The 26,730-nt window shown below is 44.7% G+C and overlaps 1 protein-coding gene across 6 annotated transcripts in view; it reads left to right on the top strand.

Annotated features, from left to right (window-relative positions):
* NARS2 (asparaginyl-tRNA synthetase 2, mitochondrial) overlaps positions 1 to 26,730 on the top strand; it is a 91,123-nt gene that overhangs the window by 40,626 nt on the left and 23,767 nt on the right. For 5 of the 6 annotated variants that reach the window (XR_006285708.1, XM_043528179.1, XM_007053677.4 and 2 more), the window contains 6 exons: positions 4,346 to 4,478; positions 14,034 to 14,132; positions 14,277 to 14,314; positions 16,260 to 16,326; positions 17,677 to 17,814; positions 19,491 to 19,588. Coding sequence is in view for 5 of the 6 variants with exons in the window: in XM_043528179.1 (XP_043384114.1) it covers positions 4,346 to 4,478; positions 14,034 to 14,132; positions 14,277 to 14,314; positions 16,260 to 16,326; positions 17,677 to 17,814; positions 19,491 to 19,588 (573 nt within the window). In the remaining variant the exon portion in view is untranslated. Of the gene's footprint in view, positions 1 to 1,340; positions 1,452 to 4,345; positions 4,479 to 14,033; positions 14,133 to 14,276; positions 14,315 to 16,259; positions 16,327 to 17,676; positions 17,815 to 19,490; positions 19,589 to 26,730 lie in introns of those variants that run through there. The other variant, XM_043528182.1, reaches the window with a different exon arrangement.

Below are 26,730 nucleotides of genomic sequence, written 5' to 3'. Positions count from 1 at the left end.
GGCAACAAAAATGATTAGGGGTATGGTATGGCTTCCAGATGAGGAGAGATTAATAAGACTGGGGCTTTTCAGCTTGGAAAAGAGACGGCTAAGGGGAGATATGATTGAGGTCTATAAAATCATGACTGGTGTAGCGAAAGTAGATAAGGAAGTGTTGTTTACTACTTCTCATAACACAAGAGCTAGGGGTCACTAAATGAAATTAATAGGCAGCAGGTTTAAAACAAATAAAAGGAAGTATTTCTTTACACAACACACAGTCAACCTGTGGAACTCCCTGCCAGAGGGTGTTGTGAAGGCCAAGACCATAAGAAAAAAGAACTAAATAAATTCATGGAGGATAGGTCCATCAATGGCTATTAGCCAGGATGTGCAGCAATGGTGTCCCTAGCCTCTGTTACCAGAAGCTGGGAATGAGCGACAGGGGATGGATCACTTGATGATTATCTGTTCTGTTCATTCCCTCTGGGGCACCTGTCACTGGCCACTGTCAGAAGACAGGGTACTGGGCTAGATAGACCCTTGGTCTGACCCAGTAGGGCCATTCTTATGTTCTTATCACGATGGTCCTTTCTGACTTTAAAGTCTGAGTCTATGCTGCAATTTGATATCTCTGGAGCCTGAGCCCCACGAGCCAGAGTAGGCTGACTTGGGCCAGCCACGGCCACGCCAAGAGTCTTTTATTGCAGTGTAAACATACTCTACTGGTCTTAAGGGAACTGGGAATGTTATTAATTGTACCACGGTAGCGTCTAAGAACCCCAGCCATGGATCAGCCTCTTGTGCTTGGGAGGAGCTCCCCGTAAACATGCGCAAAGCTAGTTCCCTATTCTCCTTCAAATGCCTCCTTAAAATTCTCCTTTGCTGTGATACGTTAGGCCACTGGTGTACTGTCTATCATGCTGACCAATATTGTCTTGTTTCCTTGTGCTCCTCTGGCTGTCTGTATCCATTGGTTGTCTCTTTATCTTGTAAGTGATGAGCTAGGAAAATGATTTTTCCAACAGCATTATCATTTGTCTCATTCCTGGTCATTACTGGACAGTGGAAGTGCTCTTTCCTCCAAATAGTACTGTATAAACTTTTGCAACATGGAGATCAGAAGGAAGAGCTAACTGATCAATAACGTGCATGTTCCTTTATTTGGAATCCTGTGAAGCTTTTGAAACTTTTTAATTTTTTGTGGTCTTGGGTTTTTTGTTTTTTTTTTGTTTGTTTTTTTTTCTTTTTAACCCTTCTGTTTATCAGAATTAACATGAATGGAAACTTCTGTGATCAGATTTTTGTCAGCTGCACATCCTCTTTCAGTGTGTACCCTTATTGAGTTTGTCTCGGATTCCATGTACAACTCCTGCACTTCACTGCTTCGCGTGAATATCAAGCAACTCTTAATCTCTACTAGGAGAGTTCATGTTTTCCTGTATGCTGCCTACCGTTAAAGATAGTGGCAGGTAAAGAATAAACTGAATGGCACAGCTAATCTAGACCCATTCTACTGTTCGTGATCACAGCTATATTCTGCTGAAGCGGGGGTGGCCAACCTGTGGCTCTTGAGAAGTTAATATGCGGCTCCTTGTACAGGCACTGACTCTGGGGCTGGAGCCAGGGGTGGCAGGTTTGTAGAGATTTTGGTGGAGCCCAGAACCCGCCCCCGCCCAAACGCCTCCCACCACCTGCTCTGGGAGGGAGTTTGGGTGGGGGAGGAGGTCTGGGGTGCAGGCCCTAGGCTGGGGCAGGGGATTGGGGTGCAGGCTCTGGGAGGGAGTTTGGGGGTGGGAGGGGGTGCAGGGGTGAGGGCTGTGGGGTGTGGCTGCAGACGAGGGGTTTGGGGTATGGGAGGGGCTCAGGGCAAGAGTAGGGGTGAGGGCTCTGGGGCTGGGAATGTGGGGTGTGGGAGGGGCTCAGGGTGAGAGTAGGAGTGTGGGGGGTGAGGGCTCTGTCTGGAGCTGGGGGGTTTGGGGCTTAGAAAGGCTCAGGGCTGGGGCAGAGGGTTGGTGTGTAGGGGGATGAGGGCTCTGGCTGGGGCTGGAGATGAGGGGTTTGTGGTGTTGGAGGGGGCTCAGGGCTGGGGCAGAGGGTTGGGGTGTGGGGGGATGAGGGCTCTGGCTGGGGCTGGAGATGAGGGGTTTGGGGTGTTGGAGGGGCTCAGGGCTGGGGGTAGAGGGTTGAGGGTGTGTGTGGGGGTGAAAGCTCTGTCTAGGGGTGTGGGATCTGGGGTGGGGCAGGGCTGGGGATGAGTTTGGAGTGCAGGCAGGCTGCTCCGGGATAGGGGCCAGAGAGGAGGACTCCCCCCAGCCCTTTCCCTGCTGGCAGCAGTGAGCTCTGGGGGAGGAGCCCCCCTTTCCCGTCCCTCCAGCAGCATACTCACCCCCACCACTGTCACGGCATGTGCTCCTAGGGTCCCTCTCAGGCCCAGGAATCTCCCTCGCCTCCCCCGTGGTGGGTGCCGGGGGTGCTGTGTGCCCCTCCTCCCCTGCTGTTGCCCTGACTGTAGCCTCACTGGGGGTGAGGGATGGGGCTGCCCCTTGCCCAGCATGGGGCAGGAGCGGTGACTGCCGGCGCGGGGGCCCCCTGTGCTGGTGGAGGGTCCCGCCGGAAAAGGGAAGGGTCTGAGGTGGAAGGGCAGGCTCAGAGTCAGTCTGCCCTGCCAGTGGAGATGGGAGTTGCTGCAGGGAGGCAGCATGGAGCTGCAGGGCAGAGGCAGGGAGGCTCGCAGTGGTGGGCCGGGGGCAGCAAGCGGGGGCCGGAGGACACTCAGGAGAGGCGCGGGGGGGCCGAATATGGTAGAGGTAGGCCCCTGGGCTCTGAATATTGCTGGTGCCAAGGCACCTCGTGGAGATATAACTCGCCGCTCCTGGCTGGAGCTACAGGTGCCAACTTTCCAATGTGCCAGGGGGTGCTCACTGCTCAACCCCTGGCTCTGCCACAGGCCCTGCCCCCACTCCACCCCTTCCCGCCCTGTCCTCTAAGGCTGCCATGCCCTCGCTCCTCCCTCCCCCCGAACCTCCTGCATGCCACGAATCATCGGCAGGTGTGGGGAAGGAGGGGGAAGTGCTGATCGGCAGGGCTGCCGGTGGGTGGGAGGCGCTGGGGGGGGGGGGCAGGGAGCTGAGGTGGGGGGCTGCTGACTTATTACTGTGGCTCTTTGACAATGTACATTGGTAAATTCTGACTCCTCAGGCTCAGGTTGGCCACCCCTGTACTGAAGTGTAGGGGTGGGAGTAACAAGGCTGTTTAAGCCGCTGGCCTGTTGCTGTGAAGCTCTCTCCTGAATTAGAACTTCCATGAATCTGGCAGTCTTCAGATCACAATGAAAAACTTGCTGCTTTGAATGTAACCTTCCCAGGATAAAAACAAATTAAACTGAAAGGGGTTGACTTTCGGTAGGAAGAGTTTTCGTGGAGGAAGATGGTGATCTGGAAGGCCCTCAGTTTCCACGCTAATGAGTGTGGCATAAGAGAGAGAAGAGATGAAATAGATTCCATGGAAGGCTGTTGGGCAAATACCAAACAATTAGGAGACAAGCTTTGAGCACATTTAAGTCACACAATGCCCCAGATGGGTCACTGGAAGTGGGGATTGAATGTGGGACCTATGGATCTAAAAGAAGGAGTCTCTACTGCCTGAAATGAATAAGACCCGGGTCTATTTATCTCAAAGGCTGTTGCTGACCTGTAAACCTCTGTGGACCAGCCATTAGAGGGGGGCAGAGAGCCACACTGTGTAAGAGAAGGTTACAGCGATACTACAAAATATTTCCTGTCGCCGCTAGCACCTGTTCAGCTGCATCGGTGATGGGAGCCCTCATGTCTACCAGACTGCAGTAGCTTGAGGCATTTTTACCACTACCATGTCAGTTAAACCTGTTGAAGAGCAGGTGTGAATAACATGGTCGAACAATAGTGTCTGGCAGCTGGAGCTTTGTCTGTCCTGAGCATTGTGATGTGCCAGCACGTCTCTGAGACCCTGATCTGTTTCTGCAGTGTTAGCTCTCATTTACTAAGAAAAATGTGTCTAGCACTAATGTGGATGGCAAAACCCATCCACATGCCATATGTTGTCTGAATGAGGCTGACTCAGTAACAAAGAGGTGGGAACTGCCTCACTTATCTCAGTGTGTTAACTCTGAAGCATAATGATGGCAATTTTAAATGACAGTGCTGATAACTGTTTCACTGAATCAGTTAATCAGTTTAACAGAAAGATCCCAGCTACTCTGGGATTGTGGGAGGAAAATGGGATTGTAGGTGGAGCTTGGGTAGAATGTACCCATCTGTGCTCCCAGTTCAAAATCTGCCGTCTTACCTTGTGTCTAAACTGCATCTTGTTTCTTTTTGCATTGCAGTGCATTTACACAGGTGTTCACCTTCGGCCCAACCTTTCGAGCCGAGAACTCTCAAAGTCGCAGGCACCTGGCAGAGTTCTACATGGTAGAAGCAGAGCTGTCTTTTACTGAAAGCCTCCAGGACATCATTCAGGTAGGTACCAGTTTGTGTGTGATTTTAAAGGTATTGGAGCTTTCTCCTCCATTCACTGTGTTCAGCCTCAGGGGCAGTGGAGTTGAACCTCCTATCTATATGTATATACATCTCCCCACTGTATTTTCCACTGAATGCATCCGATGAAGTGAGCTGTAGCTCATGAAAGCTTAAGCTCAAATAAATTTGTTAGTCTCTAAGGTGCCACAAGTCCGCCTTTTCTTTTTCCTATCACCTACTGTAATCTCTCTAGATAAATCAGGAGTTGTACTGAAGACAGCTAAGCATTTAAGCTCTCTGTGAGCAGAGGAATGGCCATAGAGGGGAAATGAGGAAGGATTTGAGAAAAGGGCTGATCCAGTGTGTGAGCCATTGGCCAAACAGAGATATCTACGACGTGCTCCAGGACAGCGCTAATTTTTAATACAAAGGAACAACCTGCAGAGATTACTATTCCCAGCATGTAATATTCCACCTTGATTTTAGCAGAAGGCTGGAACATGTAATCACTGCTGGTCTTACCTGCGTACTAAAGCTGAGATGGGAGCCATTTTGCACAAACACATGCCACCCTCTGGCTCTCAGAAAGCACAGTTTACACATTGCTGTCCTAGTTGTTCTGAGGAGCCCACCTCCTGGGGCTTGTGGGGAAGAGTCAGTCCAGAGGAAATAGAGAATTAGAATCTTTCAGAATTTCTCAGGTTCTGCAATTCAAAAATAATTCAAAGTTCTGAAAGGTTTATGGGTTTTGCTCTGTTTAGGGGGAAGGAAAGAACTTTTCCCCTTTGGCTTTGAGAATTTTTGTTGTTGTTGTTAAATGTCTTGCAAAATCCTAATTTCTCTGGGTTCTCCCCTCCCCCCTCAATCTCTGACCACCATCAGCAGCTGTGAGAGAAATTCTTCTTCCTATCACAGTGGTTTATTCTACAGGTCACATTCGGGATTGCAAAATACTTATTCTTGTGATGTTCTTATTTAAAGAAGTAGAGTTCCTGTTTCTTGAAATCACTGGGCAAGCCATTAAAAAATATCTGAAAGCTGCACTAAGGCCTCAGTTAAGTTTCTGTTTCTCCATATGTTTTTAGAGAAACTGATCTAAATGCAACACCCTTGCACAGCTCAGTGCACTGTGCAGTTTTTCTGTTGAAAGTTTGTTGTCACTGGGTTTAGTGCTTTACAAAGGATGCCCAGTTGAAAGCCCTGGCAACTAATGGCCAAATTTGCATGCGTGGGTGTTTCAAGTTAGGTTTCTAAATCCATGTCTTGGTACCAAAATACAAACAGCCTGATATTTCCGAAGTGTGGACTACCTGCACCTCCCATCAATGCCAGTGACTGGGAGTTTTGGTTGCTCTATTCTATTGGAAATCAAGCCATTTGTGTAGGGGCGTCAACATGAATACACAAGCCTTACTTCAGGCTCCCACATGTGAAAATTTTGGCCTAAGTTCTGACACTGCCCTATTGTCACTGAGGCTGACCTCTTACCCAGATGGGCTACGTGTATGTGTGTGTGTGTGTGTGTGTGTGAGAGAGAGAGAGAGAAAAGTTCAGGATCTCTGTCCATTCTATCCTTGACCTCTTTGATACAAGCAACGAGGACTAGTTATTGCCAGCACAGGAATGGTGGCTTTGGGGCTGTAGACGCCTGCCCACTAGGAAACAGACTGAGATGGCAAAACTTATTTCGCATAAGCCACCGATAGCTCATACCACTTTTCATTCAGTATCACCCAGGATGTGATAGTTTTTTTACTGTCATCCTGTAATGAAAGTTACTGTGTTGCATTACACAGTCCCCAGAGCCGTCCCACAATGTTGCCAACTCTTGTGATTTTTATCCCCCGTCCTGTGGTACTCAGCCTCTTTTCTTAAAGCCCCAGCTGCAGGAGTCATATGATTACATGAGACTCTCAGCTTTCATTTAAAAACCAGTCAGTTCCTAGTCCTCAAAGTCATGGAGAAGAGCTTGAAAACATGACCCAAGTCTAACCTGAAGGGTCAAAATCCAGAAGCCAAATAAAAAAGCACCCAAAATGTATTATTTAAAAAAATAAACCCTCATGATGTGGGTCTTGACTCATGTTTTTTTTATGCTTGGGGTTGACAATACTGCATCTGTTCCCAGTTGTTTTTCTTATGGTAGTTAGTGAGTATTTAATTCTGAATAATTATGACTTTCTGCTCAAGCAAGGGAATCACTTTAGAGCAGATGAAGCTAGGTCCCCGCTGCTCTGGTTGCTGTCACCTGGCCACTGACAGACAGACAGAGCTGGGCTTTGTGTGGGGGAGTTTTTGAGGACCCGAGTGCTAATAGTGTTCTCGGCATTGTTGACACTATATTTGCTGCATTCACAATGCCAGACATCCAAGACTGAAGGGGATATTTGCAATGCTTTAATAGCAACTTCTGCACTTATTCGTCTGCTGTGGTGGCTGCAGGCTCTTTAAAGACAGAGGTTTCGCATTCAAGGAGTTGTGTCAGATCCCCTGATTAAGAAGATATCATGGAATTAAATCTTGTCAATGTCCACTATATCAATGCAGCCTTAAGGTCGACAGTTTAACCACACAAGATGGAAAATTCAGAATGAAGAAGTCTACATCAATGGGAACTCCACTCCCTTGGTCCTATCCATTGTGACATATGATGACATCATTCTACTCCGATTCAGAGCCAGTCCTCATCACCATGGTATCTGAGCACCTTCCAGAACTGCTCAGAACAAAGGCTCAGTCCTGCTAGATGCTGAGTGGTGTGATTCCAATCTAGCAAAAAACTCAAGTACATGCTTGCTTTTGAGCAAATGTGTCGTAGTCCCATTGGAGTCAATGGGATTGCTCACACGCTCGAAGTTAAACACGTCCTTAAGTGCTGTGGTGGATTGGGGATCCTGCATGGTGCTGAGCACTCTAGCCAAGTCTCCTGATGACCGTGTCACATGCGGGTTATTCTATCTCCTCTTCTCCCCGAGGAACATTGGGCTATGTCACAGAATAGCTAGCAAATATTATAACAGGAAGCTATTATGCAGGCTACATGAGTAGGCTGCTAGAAGCCTGTGGTGCATTGACAGGCATGATGCCGAAGGACACATGCCACTAACCACCAGAGAGGTGCACCAACAGCACACTCATATGCATATGGACGTTATAGCTGTGAGAGTTTGGCTGAAGAATTTATAAATAGTTGCATGAAGAAAACCTTAGCACTATTTGGGGGAGCAGCATTATCCCCATACGCTTCCTCGAGGGAAGTATAGCTCCTCATAGACAGACAAATGCCTTTTCCGTTCTGTTATTTTGTTAACCCTTTCTGAGGTCCCGTGGGCAGTTTGAATTCCTTCTGCATCCTCTGATTTTCTCCACGCTCTGTTGCTTTGTCAGCAGCACTTCATGGCCCAACACTACCTTTTGCTACTCTGCACTAGACACTGTTTTTGGACTATTGAGCAGCTGGTGGAGGTTAGGCTTTACCCAGGAAGATGGGTTAAATTTGACAGATTGCTGATGAAAAGGCAGCTTGGCAGGAGCAGTCATGTCACTCTCTTTCATGCAGACCCTCCCTTTCTTCGTCCACGGATGCTGTTCCCCGCTCCAATGGCACTGAGTTCCACCCCCACCCCCCCCATTGACTTTTTCCCTGCCCATCATGGGTCTGGTCCAGTAGTTCATGTGCTAGGCTGGGATTTGGGAGACTAGAGTTCAGATCTCTGCTCTGTTCCAGGCTTCTTCTGTGACGCTCTGTCCTTGGCCTTTGTGCTCCCAATTTGGAGTGTTGTGCAGATAAATATATTACAACTCTGAGGCACTTGTATATTGCACTAATGGGGGCTTAGGACTTAGGAAGAGCATCAAAAAGACCCGACCAGTCAAACAAACTGTAGCTTTGAACAATCAGTATCCACAGACAAACTCCAATACTGCCTCGGCATGATTCCACGTAAAAATAGTTTAATAAAACGTTAATGTTGAAAAAACTGAACGCTCTTTTTTCTTAGGAAACAGCTTCTTTTTGTATCATCGTAAAGCATTTGTCAAGGAACGCAATATGTAAAGTAGTACAAATGGTATTGCAGTTGTCCGCTCTTATACGTGTTAACTTAGTCATTCACAGGCCTATGATTTGGCTTGCTATCAGTCACTCTCAGTGAGATCTCCAAAAACCTTACAAAAATACTGACTTGGTAATGTTAAAGGTATGAATGGTTAAAGATGAATGACCTGCAGGATGAGATGGTCTCATCTCTTAGCTAATCACAGAGGTTGGGCAGGAAATAGTCCAGAATGTACACCTTCATTGCCTTTGTCTGCATTAGTGAAAGCTGGGGGAGAGAAGAAGGGGGGAGGGGCGAAGCTGGGACTGGCTGGGTCACGTGACTGGGACTGGAATGGAAAGCCTGAGTGGAGACTGGGACTGGCTTGGTGGTGATAATGGGACTGGGATGAGGAGCCAGGGGTGGGGAAAGAGACCAGGACCGGTGGAGGGACGCGGAGTTATTTAGGGCAGAAGGGGTTGAGCTTGGAGGGAAGGGGCAAAAGAGTCTGTGCGTGTTAGAGCACACTGCCCTCCAGCACCTGGCATGGAGCTCAACGTCCGTGAGTCCTCGGTTCCCCTGCTGGTGCAAAGCATCACTGGTGTAAAGCATCCCATCCTCCACTAGTGCTGGTCCACATAGGCAATTACAACCTGCTACTGCTGTCAGTTACTCCATTAACTCAAGTGGCAGAGGTCTGTGCAGTGCACCTAAAGGTTCCAACTCTGCTGATGACCCATGTGGGTGTTAATATGATACCCCATGATGGAATATTTCAGCTTGCTTTCATAAAATCCGACTCAATTGCACACGCAAAAACTACATTAAAAGAACATTATTAGGGTTGCAAAGTCAAACACTCATTAATTAGGAAATGCCAGAATTAAGGTTGCCTGTGCAACCTTAATTTAACCCGCTTGTCCATATGCATTATGATACAGTCTTTAATTACATGGTTACATAATATTTTCCCAAAGGACCCCTGCCTCATTCAGTGCACGTTGTGGCTGGTGCTCTGGGGGTGAATCAGTGCTATATAGTAGGGGAGGCTGTTATCTGCCTCATTTGTTACGGACGTCGGAAGGTGCATAGTGAATGAGACAGGGCATTGCAGGAAAAGAAAGGACAGTCTTGTAGTACAACTGAATGCTGCCCTGAAGAATTAGATTCAATTCCTGCCTCTGCAATAGAGTTTCCGTGAGATACTAGACAAACCACTTAAACCACACTTTTCACAGGTGGTTCCTAATTCTGTGTTCTTCGTTTTCTGGGTGCCCAACTTGAGACACCTGGGGTCTGATGTAGAAGTGCAGAGCACTCACAGCTGCAATTGAAGTCAACAAATAAAGTGATATGTTATGCTAAGTGCACTGAAAAATCATAACCTAGGTATCTCAAATTGGGCACCCAAAATTAGTGGATACTTTTGGTGTTAAGCTCTGTGTGCCTCAGTTCCCCATTGGTAAAATGGGGGTAATAATAGCCCTCCCCTCACAAGGGGTGTAGTGATAATTAATGTTTGTGAAGTACTCAGATAACATAATGATGAGCACCACAGACAAGCCCTTGAGGAAATTAATAATTCTGTCTTCAGAGCAGGATTTGAATAATGTGTAGTAAATAAGGCCGTGGTCAAGGAGAAAACAAACTGTTAAGTAGCTCCTCATTAAGTGAGCACTGTTCATCCTGTGCACTTAATGAGGCAGGGGTCTTGCGGAAAAAAATAGTATGTAATGATGTAATTAAAGATCATCATGCATGTGCACAAGGGGACTGAATTAAGGTTGCATGGGCAACTTTGATTTGGGCACTTCTTAACTTGATTGCTTGACTTTGCAACCTTAATAATGTGCCTTTAATGTAAGTTTTGTGTTTGTCATTAGGAAATAGGTCATTGTCAACACAATGAGAAATATTCTCTTTGCAGCTGTTCCACTGACAAATTATTTCTGTGGGTCTTTCGGAGCAATTGTTTCTTGAGGCAAACATTTCCTGTACAAAAATGGTGAAAGAGCTCCACTGGTTTCCGGGGTGATGTGTTTGCCTGCGACGGTGTTCAGTTACATCATTCATTTGCACCAGACCAGCGTAGACAGCTGGGTGACACCGCTAACTGTTCTATTGTGACACACCATGAGCACAGCCCTTGCTCTCTAGAAAGGTCGCTCCTTACACAACAGCTATGCACACAGCAGAGGTGAGCGAGTATCTGACATGAATCTCACCATTTTGTGTGAGCAAGCATGAAGAGGATAGGAATATCAGTGCATGAAAACTCGGGTGAATCGTGACAAGTGCACGATTGTGCCTGAACATGTAGCAACCTGCAATCGACTGAAGACTACATCATCATCATTGGGCATGATTCAGGGTGAACGTGAAGACAAATAATCCCATGCAGGAGTGTATCAGTGATTGTGCCTTAGGCTGACAGCAGAGATGCTCACACATTCTTCTCCATCGCACAGCAGCCCTGTTGTCTCAAACCTTCATTTTTGTTGCAAATACAGTGCTGCTTTGTTGAAATATCTACTGTTTTCATTTCAGGTGTAGGCTTAGCTTGGGGATATCGAAAGTCACAAGCAGAGTACCGCAAAGTTAAGGTCTGAGCTCAGAATCCCAGTTGGAGACCTTCAAGAAGTCCTCCAGCAAAATCAGGGAAGGCCAGGCTTGATGTTGCCAAGACTTTTAAAGTTTAAAAAGAAAAAAGCAGGAGAAAAATTTGGGGTGGAGGATGTTAAAATTACACCACCACCACCACTCCGCCGCTACCTCCCTCCGTCTCTCCCCAGCTTTTATGCCTTCTTTATTAAGAAATAAAGGGAACAGACAAAAAAAATTTCCTTTGCAGGTAACACTTCTTCCAGGAGGTCTATAAACCTGGCCCCTCCAGTCCATCTCATCACCAAACTGCTAACAGAAATGAAATTAACAAGGCATTGGCTATATTCCTCCACTTGCTTTTGTGATATCCTATTTCCCATCCCTCCATCTTGTCCAGTTAAAATTGTAACCTTGTTGGTATGTCTTCACTGAAAAGGAGGGTTTTATTGCAGCATGGGTAGGCATGCTGGCTTGAATCTAGCTAGCATGGGTAACAAACATAGTGTATACAGGGTGGCACGGGCTTCACTATGGGCTAGCAACCTATGTATGCTCTCAGGGTAACCAACAGGCTTGTGACTTGGGTTGCTAGCTCATGCTACCAGGTCTTGACTACTATTGTTACCTGTGCTAACTGGATTAAAGCTAGAACAGGTATGCCTACCTGTGCTACAATCACACCTTCACTTTGCAGGGAAGACATGCCCCTTTAGAGCAGAGATCTTTCATCTTGATTTTGCCTTATAAAGTACCTTGGCAATGCATATATAAATAAGAGTAACTGCAGTCAGGAAGAGACAAAGTGTGGACCATGTGGTTTTGGTTTTTCCAAAATATAACCTCAGTCTCAAGCTTGGAAATATTTCTCAGCTTGTTTTTATCCATACCACCCACTTTTTTTCCCGCAAGAAGAAAGCTGCTTATGTTGGATGCTGTGGGAACCTAATTCTTACTTTAGCACAAAGCAAAAACAAAAAATAGTGCTACTTAAACAAAATAAAGTTTTGGTTTCATGCACCAGATGGTACTTTCATTTCCTAGAAAGAGGAAGCTTAATGCAAAATCCCTTCGTTGCTGCCTGCTTGAAACTGGGCTGTTGTAATTATCAATGAATTTTCCTAATTTCATTTGCATAAGCCTTTTTCTTGCTAGTTTAAAGAGAGTGCAAAGTCAGCTGTTGGGTCACTTGCTGCTCCATCAGTTCAACTGTAGGAATGTTGGCTTTTAATTTATCCCGTGTAGGTGTACCGATAATGGTAACGGTCTTTATTTACACGTGGTAGGGCCTTTCAGCCATTTGGATCTGCAAACACTTTAGAAACTGGAGGACAAATTCTGCTGTTTATATCCAGGCATCCCCGTTACTGTCCATGGAGTTGTACAGAAGTAACCGAGAGCAGCGTTTAGCCCTGTAGGAATCCATTTACCCATGGTGGCAATACAGCCACCTCTTGGGAAGAATGCAGAAAGTGTTTAATAATGCACAGCAGCGCTTCAACAGTTTGCGACAGGAGGTGAAGAAATACCTTCTCCGGTTGAGACTAGCTGGAGAACTTGGACAGAGTGCCTAAAAGCTGGTCTATACTGTGATTCCAATCCACTTTTAAACCTGCTTTAGCTGAACTGGTTTTAAATCCAGTTAGGAGTTTGGGAGGAAATTTCCCCAGTGTGGAGAGACACTAGAAGAGAGATTTTTGGAGGTCTACGTTCGCCCTCCCTGAAACACCTGTGTAAACCACACACACCTCAGCTCTGCAGCAAGGCTGTGTATGTCCCAGAAACCCTTGCTGCCTCAGGTTCTACTGACCGGGAATTGCTGCGCCTCAAATGTTCAGTTAGTCGCTGTTGGGCTAGCCAATGGCTACTAGTAATCTGGAGTAAATAGTAGTTTCAGGACTCTGCTACTGAGGGCACAGTCACCACTTGCGATCTGAGAGAATGCCTCAGAACGTGTTAAAACCTCCCTTTTATTGGGAGGTGCTAAGCTTTAGTCCCTGCTTCAGCTGAACTGCGGCCCGACTGCACCATTCTATCCCTGACATAGGCCTGCGGAGTTGGGACACTGCCGTGAGTTGGAAAGAAAGCAGGAGGCTTAGCAAATGTTCACACCCCATTCGTATCACATTCTCCTCTACATGTGCCACAGAAGAGCAAAATTCCAAAGGAAGGATATGCTTGTGGTTGGTGCACTGGGCTGGGACTCAGGAGCTCTGAGTTCAGTTCGCAACTCTACCACAGACTCCCTGTGTCATGCTGGGCAAGGCTCTTCAGCCTAGTTCCTGAAAGGTATTTGGGCACCTACCTCCCATTGAAATACCTTTGTGGAGATGTCTCTTAGTCTCTCTGTGCACCTCCTTGTCTGTAAAAATTGGAATAATGTTTTTCTTTCTCCCACCCTCTGTCTGTTTGGCTTGTAAGCTCTTCAGGGCCAAAACTGTCTCTTACTCTATGATTGTACAGTGCCTTGCACAGTGGGGTCCTGATCTTGGATGGGTCCTCAAAATGCTACCATATTACAAATTATAATAACAAAGCAGGAAAAGAACTTTTCATTAAAGGGCAAAACACCCCTTATGAACTGGCCCGAGACCAACAAATACAGGTGGTAACAACTTTTCTTTGCTGCTGACCTGGGTTGCTGTTTGAGTGTTTTAAATACATATCTTTCATTGCCAAAACCTTAAGAATATCAGGTCATCAGAAGAGAGCAGCTCTCAAAGCCCACGCCTCAGCCTCTTGAGCTAAAAGATTAAGCCCTTTAGTTGGAAGCAGGAACAAGCTGATAGGCTCTTATGTAGTCCAGCCACTAGAGGGGGACAAAGATACTCTTGGTCTGCATGTGACACGTTTTATGTCTAGCCTAGGACATATAGGTGGTCTCAGTTTTCATGCTCTTCTGTGTTTTCCCTGTTAGGTTATGGAGGATCTTTTCAAGACCGCGACAAGCATCGTGCTCTCCAAATGTCCTCAAGATGTTGAGCTTTTTCATAAATATGTATCTCCTGCCCAAAAGGTAATAAACATGAGAGAAAAACTGCAATCCCCCTATATCTTGCAAACACTCTTGGTAGTGCATAGGCCTGAATTTAGCAGAGTTCTCTTGTGTTACCCATTAAGAGTAGGTTTACATTTTTTTTTGTCTTTTGTTTTAACCAAGGGCAGGTTAGAACAGATGCTGAAGAACAAATTCATAACGTGAGTACTATTTTTGATTGCTGACATACGATATGCTGCTGTTGGTCGAGCTCCTCGATAGTTATTTTCCCCCATCCTCTTGTCATGCCACTGACTATTAATTCTGCACAATGTCTTTTAAAGGCACTAATCACAATTCCCTACCTGTATTTAAGCTGTTCTGTTTGCCCGAGGAATGGTTACTGTCTCCCTGACCACTTTGCTTGTGTGTTGCATCTGTTTCTCCTCCCCTTTGTTTTTGTCTTCCCAGACGCTTTGGCACAGGGACTGTCTTCCTGATGGGGTGTATGGCTGTGCAGTGCTTACCCCAACTCTGGGTGCTACTGCAAAATACATAGTAGTTCATAGGCTGCAGCCATGCCCCTTTAGGCGGTGAGATGCTCCTCTTTCCTCGAAATCCCTGCTGTCCTCTATTAGCTCTATAGCCCTTGACTGCTTTTAGTTGAGAGAGGACTTCAGTCCCCATTCTGGGCCTCCAAGCATCTCCTTTTTGCTTCACTCTCATCTGAGCCCTTGACTTCTGGTGGCTGTCCATTCATTCTGCCAAGCCATACCAGGCCACCCGACCACAACTCTCCCGGGTGTTGCACTTAAGCAAGCCTGCCACATCCATGCTTGATGACAATGGATTTGTGATCTATAACTTTCAATGTTGTTATTTTTCATCTGCACAAGCACCACAAAACATTGCTGAGAAGTGCAGTGTGTGTGTGTGTGTGTCTGTCTGTGTGTGTGTGTCTGAGAACATGAGTCACATTTGAGCTATGGGCCACTTCAGAAGGCTTCAGGTAGCAAAAGTAGGTGAGATTCTAGCCAAGTTATTGTGGAATCACATAACCCAAGCACATGGAACAGCGTATTCCTCACTGACTGTTTGTTTCAGAAAGCTTTAATGTGTTATTGAATCCTTGTGGATCTTCCTTAGGGAGCTTGGTCTAGAACTGGATTTAGTCAGTGATACACAGAGATTTGATTATTGTTACCAGGCTAATTTAGTTTTCCCGGTGATGGCTTGTTTATGTTGTTACAGCCTAGTATGTGGAAAATCCATCACGCAGCCTGCTTGGTTTGGTTTTGATTTCCAGTCACATTTTGCAGGTTGCAAAGGAGACACTGGGACATTTTCTCCGCTCTGTTATCCCAGTTTTCTCTGCCAGTTGCTCTATTGATTTACAGTGGTGGAGAATCTGGTGCCAGAATTGCCTTTTTGAGGACATGGACATGTTGATGAAAATAAGTCTGGCATTTTACATTGTGACAATCGTAACCCTTCTATTAATGGAAGCGCTTCATGGCATGATCTGTCCTCTTGTAGAGTACTATGTGGAGCACGTGTTTGATGCTATGCTGATGGGAGTTCCTTTCATCCTGAAGAGCCCCTTATACAAACTAGATTCTAATGGAATCACTTCACTCCTAGATGATATGCAGCCACCTCTAGGGTGGAACATGAAGTCTGTTTAACAGTGTGTTGTAACAATATAAAAGAAGCATCATATGAAATGAAGGCAAGCAGAACATAATCCTCCAAACTGGAATTTGCCTGGGCCACTGGGACTAAGCCCCCACCCCACCACCACTACCTCTTGAGAAGAGTATCATGTAATCTTTGATCTCTCCAGGTGCTCATTGTTAAGGCATCATGTGTGGTAAAGCAATAAGCAGCACCAAGCTGGGACCTAGGTTCAATGACTGACTCAGTGAGAAACCTGCCATCTACTAAGTTACCAGGAGCTCTTCCTTTGATATTCTAGGGTTCCTTTAGGAAAGAGGTTTCCATCCAAGGTACATAAGAGTTGACCTTGCTTAGCTTGAGAAATCTGAGATCACAACCCAAGCTGGCATGGCTGCACTGTCCCTTTCATTTTCCAGTGCAATACTTAGGAAGGGACCCTCTTGGTACTCACATTTGCAATGTCAAATGCTTAGTTTTTTTCTGTTACAGAATTTCCTATACTGAAGCAGTGGAAATTTTAAAGCGAGCTCCTCAGACGTTCACTTTCCAACCAAAGGTCAGTGGGTACCCTGGCTGTGAGAGAGCCAATGCCTGGTTCCTGCTTCTGTGGTGTGGATCTGCACAATGCTCTCCATTTCTAAATCCTGGGGAAGCCTCACTTCTCTTTCTTATGTTGCAACAGAGTTGTTAGTTCACTCAGTACGTTAGTCCTTTTGTGTTATTGCACGGTTGCAAACCAGCCATAATCCAGTGTAACCACAGTAGCTTAGAAGATGAAGCATGGAATAATTTAGGAAACAAGTTGTTGCAAGAGTGAAGTGTGCATAGTGAAGCTAAGCAATGGCTTAAGAGAAGTGGCACAATACCATTAGATTGTAAGCCCTTTGCAGAAGGAGCTGTCCCTGCCTGTGTGCATGGACAGTGCCTAGTGCATTGTGTATACTTCAGGAGCACCTAATAGGTGAGAGGAATTTAGGTCGTACCAAGGGTTTAACTAGGAATAATGAAGTAAAACTGAGTCAAAACACTGTATTGCGGAGATAGGTAAAGGGAGTCCTTTGTTCTTCTAAAAGACTACTGTAGCCAAGGAGAAAGCAGTTTACAAATTACAGTGTTCCTAAAACTCCTACTTCATCCCTGCTTCTAACAGATGCCACAGTAGGCAAAGTCCTCACTTGAGCACCTACTTCTAATCTCGCGTACGTAGTCATTAGTCTTAACAGTCCTCAGTCCACTGCTTTGAGGATAAGTCTGGCTGGGCCCACCTTCAGCGCAGATAGCCTAAGATCAACAGATAAACTCTGAGCCCCTTTTTGTAAGAATAAATTAATACAGAGTTGTAAATCCTCTATCCGGATACAGCTGTCAGTTACACTAGCAGTTCCCCTGCAACAAATCATTCATGGCTCGCACTCCTGCCACAATGGATGCGGATACACCTGATGGTCTCTTCCAGGGGGCACTGGTTTTCCTAAGCGAGAGGCTGCAGAGATGGTGTGGCATGCACCAGAGCGCATCTGGGAAGGGAGGGAAGAGACAGGGAACAGGATGGGTACAAGCAGTGGTTAGATAAATTCACTTTAGCTGGTTGCTAAAAATTGACCTGGTTTGTTGGGAGCAGGTGGAACCTTTGTCCAGATTGTCTGTTCACTTAGACAACATAACAATCTGCTCTGCTTCACGCACAAGTTATTGGGAGAGATGCAGGGATTCCTGGGTGGGAGTCTCTGGCCCATGTTATGCAGGAGGTCAGACAGACCCTGTGAGAGGCGGGGCCCTTCCTAGTATCCAGCCTTTGAAAATGGTGCATCTCCACTGTATGGGGTCTTACTGTGTCTTCTAAAGTGTACGCACTGCACTACGCAGGGTCCAACTTCCCTTGCTCTCCATGTTGTTGTCTTTACAGTGGGGCAGCGATCTCCAAACTGAACATGAGAAATACCTGGTGAAGCACTGCGGTGAGGTTCCTGTGTTTATAGTTAATTACCCATATGATCTCAAACCTTTCTACATGCGGGACAATGAAGATGGACCTCAACACACAGTAAGTCCGTGTGTGTGCATCTCCATACTTTTTGGTCACACGCCCTGTCCTCCCTCATCCTACCTAGCAATAGATTATCATTGTTCTGGTCTCCAGTCAGGAAGCAGGAGATAAGATACATCAATCAATTGCAACAGTTAAGCCCCAGTCCAGATCCTTTCCTTCCTTTAGAAAGAGATCCAAAGCAGGAGAGAATCCAGTCAGTCAAGAGAAGAATGGACAGCCTAGGTTTTTGGAAGACAGCCAGTTAGGTTTGCTGTAGTCAGTTTCTTTTTAAGGGAAGTTCAAACATAAAATAAGGTAGCAAGTTTTTTTAAGAGGAGTCTCTTTAATGACAACCAGTGCCCATAATATTCATTGGCATTGTTCTCCTGCCTTCCCAGCCCAGTCTGTGAGTATTTTATCCTCCTACCAGCAGATGGGGACAGGAAATAAACTCCTTCTGGGTTCTGCTTTGAGCGTGGGGTCCCTGTGCTGTGTGACTCCAGGCACTCCGTCTGGAGGAATTCCTCTGTGCCTTAGACAGTCAAGGCATAATTGCATTTGCCTGCCTCCCCACAGCTTGCTCTTGGGTTCTTCGTACTCCTTGGGGCTTGGCCACACACAGACTTACCCCAAAATAAATGAATCTGTTTCATTTCACACTGTTTGTTATTTCGGTGTGGACACTTTTATTTCAGAATGAAAGGGGCCTACTTAGATTTGATTTTGGTATCAGTCTGGTATTTTTTACCCTCACTGGCAGATGGCTGCTGCATTTAGTGACCCAGCCCCTCTGCAACATGCATTCTGCAAGTCCGAGGTAACAAAATGAAACATTTGCTGCTGCTATAAACAATCATGGCTGGAGAAGCTCTTCTGGAGTGTGTGTATATTTACATAAGTGGTATCCTAGACTCAACAGAGGAAGCTTGAGTCGCAGTTGTAGTGACTGGATGGGAGAGCCCTCCCCACCTGACAAGAGGGAGCAGCATTTGGGAAAGGGTCTGCGAGGACCCCTGTAGAAGCCCATGTTTCCTCAGTGTGCTTCTTTGTCCCCCTCTAGTAACAGGAGTTCATGAGTCTGCTACAGTCTTTGACTCACACAGCTGGGTTTTGTAGCTCAGGCAGTAGAGGCTCCTGCTTTTCTATCCAGAGGTTCTGGGTTCAATCCCTGCATCCGATGACCAGCCAGAATATGTCTCCTGTGGAAGGTGTAACTTCCAGCTCGAGGAGACATACCCCCTCTGGCTTTGATCAAGTTAGCATACATAGAAGTGTAGCCACCTCGACCACATGATTTCAGACAGGATTGTACTCAGGGTTGCTAGCTGCTTGCACCACTATAGCTACCCTTTTATTTTTTAGCACGCTAGCTTGATTAGAATTAGTGCGGCTATGTGGTCTTGATCTGGAAATTACACCATAGCTCCAGGGTAGACGTACCCTAGGATTCCTGATCTGTTGTATACCATATAAGCTATGCCGTCACTTGTGCTAGTCACTTGTGCTAGTCACTACGATGTACAGCTGCCAATAGATTAGATCACTGTCTAGGTACTTGCACAGGGTCCATCTCCATAGTATCGGAGCCCCTCACAAACAGGAATGAATTTCTCCTCCTAGCAGCCCTAGGATTACTGTTGGACTGCACAGGTAAATGGCATGGCTCAGTTTATGGTTCTTTTTCCCCCAAGGTGGCAGCCGTTGATCTTCTGGTACCAGGAATAGGGGAGTTATGTGGCGGCAGCCTGAGAGAGGAGCGACCGCATTTTCTGCAATCACGCTTAGCGAGGTATGGCGAAAACTTATGGCTGATTACCAGCAGTAGGGGAGGAACAGTCTGGCGAGGGAGAGTGTCAGAGGCCACTGGAGTTTGGTGGGAGAAGGAGTAGATGTGCAGACAGTAAATGTTCCATTATGTTTATTGGCTTTGAAGTATCTGGTAATCAGCTGTTTATCTATTAAGCAAAATATGGCTGTATCCCCAAATGATGATTTGCTCCTGGGGTAAACATGCAAAGTGCCTCTTTGTATCATCTCACCACAGAAGAATGTTGCATGCTACTCCGAAAGAACCTCTCCTATCACATGGGCTCCGAGGAAGCGATCTGTAACCGTTAGGGCCGTCAAGTGATTAATCGCACTGTTAAACAGGAATACAATACCATTTATTTAAATATTTTTGGATGTTTTCTACCTTTTCAAATATATTGATTTCAGTTACAACACAGAATACAAAGTGTAGTGCTCACCTAATATTTATTTTTGATTACAAGTATTTGCACTCTAAAAAAAACCCCAAAAGAAATAGTATTTTTCAATTCCCCCCCAATACAAGACCTGTAGTGCAATCTCTACCATGAAAGTTGAACTTACAAATTTAGAATTGTGTACAAAAAAACCTGCATTCAAAAATAAAACAATGTAAAATTTTAGAGCCTGCAAGTCCACTCAGTCTTACTTCTTGTTCAGCCAATCGCTCAGACAAACAGGCTTATTTACATTTGCAGGGGAGAATGCTGCCCGCTTCTTGTTTATAATGTCACCTGAAAGTGAGAACAGGCATTCTCATGGCACTGTTGCAGCCGGTGTCGCAAGATATTTACGTGCCAGGTGCGCTAAAGGTTCATATGTCCCTTCATGCTTCAACCACGATTCCAGGGGACATGCGTCCCTGCTGATGACGGGTTCTATTTGATAACAATCCAAAGCAGTGTGGACTGATGCATGTTCCTTTTCATTATCTGAGTCAGCTGCCACTAGCAGAAGATTGATTTTCTTTTCTGGTGGTTCGGGTTCTGTAGTTTCCGCATCGGAGTGTTGCTCTTTTAAGACTTCTGAAAGCATCCCTTTCAGATTTTGGAAGGCACTTCAGTTCTTAAACCTTGGGTCGAGTGCTGTAGCTATCTTTAGTTAGTACCTTCTTTGCATTTTGTAAAAGCTGCAGTGAAAGTGTTCTTAAAATGAACCACATGTGCTGGGTCATAATCCGAGACTGCTATAACATGAACTATATGGCAAGAATGCGGGTAAAACAGAGCAGGGGACATACACTTCTCCACCAAGGAGTTCAGTCACAAATTTAATTAATGCATAATTTTTTTAACAAGTGGCATCAGTATGGCAGCATGTCCTCTGGAATGATGGCTGAAGCATGAAGGGGCATACGAATGTTTAGCATATCTGGCATGTAAATACCTTGCAAAGCCAGCTACAAAAGTGCCATGCAAATGCCTGTTCTCACTTTCTGGTGACATTGTAAATAAGAAGCGGGCAGCATTATCTCCTGTAAATGTAAACAAACTTGTTTGTCTTAGCGACTGGCTAAACAAGAAGTAGGACTGAGTGGACTTGTAGGCTCTGTAATTTTACGCTCTTCTGTTTTTGAGTGCAGTGATGTAACAAAAAAAAAAAAAATCTACATTTGTAAGTTGCACTTTCACAAGGAAGAAATTGCACTGCAGTACTTGTATGAGGTGAATTGAAAAATACTATATCTTTTGTTTACAAATATTGCACTGTAAAAATGATAAACAAAAATAATATACATTTTGATTTCAATTACAAAACAGTATATGTGAAAATGTAGAAAAACATCCAAAATATTTAATAAATTTCAATTGGTATTCTATTGTTTAACAGTGCGATTAAAATTGCGATTAATCATGATTAATTTTTTTAGTCGCCATTAATTTTTTTGAGTTAATCTCATGAGTTAACTACGAGTAATCGACAGCTCTAGTAATTGTGTCTGGCACATGGACTCCCTCCTTAGGCCTTGTCCCCACTCACCAACATGGTAATTCGCCACCAGTGGTAGCAAAGGTGGAAGCTGTAGTGTAGATGGGGCGTGAGTCTCTTTGACTACAGCCTGTTCTACACTGCGGGGGGGGATTGATCTAAGATACGCAACTTCAGCTACGAGAATAGCGTAGCTGAAGTCGACGTATCTTAGATTGACTTAGAATCACTTACTTCACGTCCTCACGGCGCGGGATTGACGGCCGCCGCTCCCCCATCGACTCCGCTTCCGCCTCTCGCTCTGGTGGAGTTCCAGAGTCGACAGCAGAGCGATCGGGGATCGATTTATCACGTCTACACTAGGCGCGATAAATTGATCCCCGATAGATTGATCACTACCTGCCGATCCGGTGGGTAGTGTAGACATGGCCACAGTGTTGTCTAACCCTAAGGAACCACGCTGCAGTGAATTACAGCTATGAACTTTGCTAATGTAGATGCAACCTCAGTGCTGTCATTTCAGAAAGTGTTGTTCTGTGCTAAGAGATGTTGATAAGTTAATTAGGAAGTGGAACCCATGTTAGTTTGTCACAGATCTCTGCTCTTTGACTCCACCCCACCCTACCCCACCCCACCCCACCCCCCTGGCCTGTAGCAGTCTGTGTGATTTCAAGGTGCTTTGAAGTCATCCGGAAGCAGCACTGTCTCCAATTATCAAAGCTGGCATTGAGGGTGCAGTCCTGTGATTCTGCAGGGGGGAAATCCTCTTCACGGGGTTAAACTCAGATCCAATCTCCATTTTCAATGGATCCTTCACAGAGTTCAGCCCTGCCCCTTTGGGCCAGTCACATACAGGAGGCATTTTTGGAGGATTTTGGAAATCCCAGTGTAACATTAGTTACATTTGGCAAATGCATTTAGTACTTAGAGCAGTCACCTATTCAGCTGAAACATGTCTAGTTAATGAAGTACAGTGAAGCCTACTTCAGCATAATGAACCAAAGAAGGGCACTGACATTCTGTAGAGGTACAGGATCTGGGTGGGGAGAGACTAAAACCAGAACTGTTTAATTTGGAATGCTGAGGAGTAAGAGCCCATACAACAGAAGTGTATAAATCAATGAAATGTATAACTTCAATGGGCTTGAAGTCCAGCAACTATGTGAAAACGGCATCTTCTTACTCTCTTCCTTTTGAGTATTCAGGGTCAGATCTGCTGACTTGATCTGCTGAGTAAAGGAATTTTCATTGGTCTTAACTCATGTTTAGCCCTGAAGAGCTATTGTAACTAAGAGAGAGTTGGATTTTATAATACAACTGTATAAAGAAACTATGGCCCCGATCCTGCAAAGACTTGCACGCATGCTTAACTTCATTCACTTGAGTATCCCAGTTGAAGTCAATAGGACGATTCATATGTGTAAAGTTAAGCGTGTGCGCAAGTCTTTGCAGGATTGGGACCTTACTGCATTAGAATTGGTACAATACATTTAAGAAGAGCATTGTTCAACACCACCAAAAAATACTACTTTTTTTGTGTTTCAGAAACCTCTGCTATTGATTATGCTTCTTTCCTCTCTTCCCCTTTTTGTATTAATTAGTAGGGCTGTCAATTAATCCCAGTTAATTCTCGCGATTAACTCAAAAAAATGAATCGCGATTAAAAAAAGTTATCACAATTAATCGCACTTATAACAATAGAATATTAATTGAAATTTATTAAATATTTTTGGATATTTTTCTACATTTTCAATATTGATTTCAGTTACAACACAGAATACAAAGTGCACAGTGCTCACTTTATATTATTTTTTATTACAAATATTTGCACTGTAAAAATGATAAACAAAAGAAATAGTATTTTTCAGTTCAGCTCATACAAGTTCAGAAATGCAATCTCTTTGTCTTGAAAGTGTAACTTAGAAATACAGATTTTTTTTTTTGGTTACATAACTGCACTCAAAAACAAAAGAGTGTAAAACTTCAGAGCCTACAAGTCCACTCAGTCCTACTTCTTATTCTGCTAATCGCTAAGACAAACAAGTTTGTTTACATTGATGGGAGATACTGCTGCCTGCTTCTTATTTACGTCACCTAAAAGTGAAAACTGGCGTTCGCATGGCACTGTTGTAGCCTGCATTGCAAGTTATTTAAATGCCAGATATGCTAAACATTCGTATGCCTCTTCCGTGCTTTGGCCACCATTCCAGAGGACATGCTTCCATGCTGAAGATGCTCATTAAAAAAAAAAAAAAAATTGTCAATTAAATTTGTGACTGTACTCCTTGTGGGGAGAATTGTATGTCTCCTGCTCTGTTTTACCTGCATTCTGCCATATATTTCATGTCATAGCAGTCTCAGATGATGACCCAGCACATGTTTATTTTAAGAACACTTTCACAGCAGGTTTGACAAAACGCAAAGAAAGTACCGATGTGAGATTTCTAAAAATAGCTACAGCACTCGACTCAAGCTTTAAGAATCTGAAGTGCCATCCAAAATCTGAGAGAGGCAAGATGTGGAGCATGCTGTTAGTAGTCTAAAAAGAGCAAAACATTGATGCAGAAACTACAGAACCCAAACCACCAAAAAAGAAAATCTGGTGGCATCTGATTCAGATGATGAAAATGAACATGTGTCAGTCCGCACTGCATTGGATCATTATCAAGCAGAACCTGTCATCAGCATGGAAGCATGTCCTCTGGAATGGTGGTTGAAACATGAAGGGACATATGAATCTTTAGCACACCTGGTAACTAAATATCTTGCAACACCAGCTACAACAGAAGAAAAAGCAGAAAGCATACAGGGAGTGGAAGAAGGGAGGGATCAGCAAGAAAAGCTACCTTATTGAGGTCAGAACATGTAGGGATAAAGTGAGACAAGCTAAAAGTCAAGTAGAGTTGGACCTTGCAAAGGGAATTAAAACCAATAGTAAAAGGTTCTAGAGCCATATAAATAAGAAGAAAACAAAGAAAGAAGAAGTGGGACCGCTAAACACTGAGGATGGAGTGGAGGTCAAGGATAATCTAGGCATGGCCCAATATCTAAACAAATACTTTGCTTCAGTCTTTAATAAGACTAAAGAGGATCTTAGGGATAATGGTAGCATGATAAATGGGAATGAGGATATGGAGGTAGATGTTACCACATCCGAGGTAGAAGTGAAACTCAAACAGCTTAATGGGACTAAATCGGGGGGCCCAGATAATCTTCATCCAAGAATATTAAAGGAATTGGCACATGAAATTACAAGCCCATTAGCAAGAATTTTTAATGAATCTGTAAACTCAGGGGTTGTACCGTATGATTGGAGAATTGCTAACATAGTTTCTATTTTTAAGAAAGGGAAAAAAAGTGATTCGGGTAATTATAGGCCTGTTAGTTTGACATCTGTAGTATGCAAGGTCTTGGAAAAAATTTTGAAGGAGAAGGTAGTTAAGGACATTGAAGTCAATGGTAAATGGGACAAAATACAACATGGTTTTACAAAAGGTAGATCATGCCAAACCACCCTGATCTCCTTCTTTGAGAAAGTAACAGATTTTTTAGACAAAGGAAACGCAGTGGATCTAATTTACCTAGATTTCAGTAAGGCATTTGATACCGTGCCACATGGGACTTATTAGTTAAATTGGATAAGATGGGGATCAATAGGAAAATTGAAAGGTGGATAAGGAATTGGTTAAAGGAGAGACTACAATGGGTCCTACTGAAAGGTGAACTGTCAGGCTGGAGGGAGGTTACCAGTGGAGTTCCTCAAGGATCGGTTTTGGGACCAATCTTATTTAATCTTTTTATTACTGACCTCGGCACAAAAAGTGGGAGTGTGCTAATAAAGTTTGCGGATGATACAAAGCTGGGAGGTATTGCCAATTTAGAGAAGGACAGGGATATCCTACAGGAGGATCTGGATGACCTTGTAAACTGGAGTAATAGGAATAGGATGAAATTTAATAGTGAGAAGTGTAAGGTCATGCATTTAGGGATTAATAACAAGAATTTTAGTTATAAGCTAGGGACGCATCAATTAGAAGTAACGGAGGAGGAGAAGGACCTTGGAGTATTGGTTGATCATAGGATGACTATGAGCTGCCAATGTGATATGGCCATGAAAAAAGCTAATGCGGTCTTGGGATGCATCAGGAGAGGTATTTCCAATAGGGATGAGGAGGTTCTAGTACCGTTATACAAGGCACTGGTGAGACCTCACCTGGAATACTGTGTGCAGTTCTGGTCTCCCATGTTTAAGAAGGATGAATTCAAACTGGAACAGGTACAGAGAATGGCTACTAGGATGATCCGAGGAATGGAAAACTTGTCTTATGAAAGGAGACTCAAGGAGCTTGGCTTGTTTAGCCTAACTAAAAGAAGGTTGAAGGGAGATATGGTTGCTCTCTATAAATATATCAGAGGGATAAATACCGGAGAGGGAGAGGAATTATTTAAGCTCAGTACCAATGTGGACACAAGAACAAATGGATATAAACTGGCCACCAGGAAATTTAGAGTAGAAATTAGACGAAGGTTTCTAACCATCAGAGGAGTGAAGTTTTGGAATAGCCTTCCAAGGGAAGCAGTGGGGGCAAAAGATCTATCTGGCTTTAAGATTAAACTCGATAAGTTTATGGAGGAGATGGTATGATGGGATAACATGGTTTTGGTAATTAAATATTCATGGTAAATAGGCCTAATGCCTGTGCTGAGATATTAGATGGGGTGGGATCTGAGTTACCAAGGAAAGAATTTTCTGTAGTCTCTGGCTGATGAATCTTGCCCATATGCTCAGGGTTTAGCTGATCGCCATATTTGGGGTCGGGAAGGAATTTTCCTCCAGGGCAGATTGGAAGAGGCCGTGGAGGTTTTTCACCTTCCTCTGTAGCATGGGGCACGGGTCACTTGCTGGAGGATTCTCTGCTCCTTGAAGTCTTTAAAGTACGATTTGAGGACTTCAATAGCACAGATATAGGTGAGAGGTTTTTCGCAGGAGTGGGTGGGTGAAATTCTGTGGCCTGCGTTGTGCAGGAGATCAGACTAGATGATCATAATGGTCCCTTCTGACCTAAATATCTATGAATCTATGAACAGGGCCATGCGAATGCCTGTTCTCACTTTCAGGTGACATTGTAAACGAGAAGCAGGCAGCATTAACTCCTATAAATTGTAACCAACCTTGTTTGTCTTAGTGATTGG

This window comes from Chelonia mydas, chromosome 1, assembly GCF_015237465.2.
Source record: "Chelonia mydas isolate rCheMyd1 chromosome 1, rCheMyd1.pri.v2, whole genome shotgun sequence".
Lineage (NCBI taxonomy): Eukaryota > Metazoa > Chordata > Testudines > Cheloniidae > Chelonia > Chelonia mydas.
The sequence above is the reverse complement of the archived record's forward strand: the minus strand, read 5'-3'. Positions and strand labels throughout refer to the sequence as shown.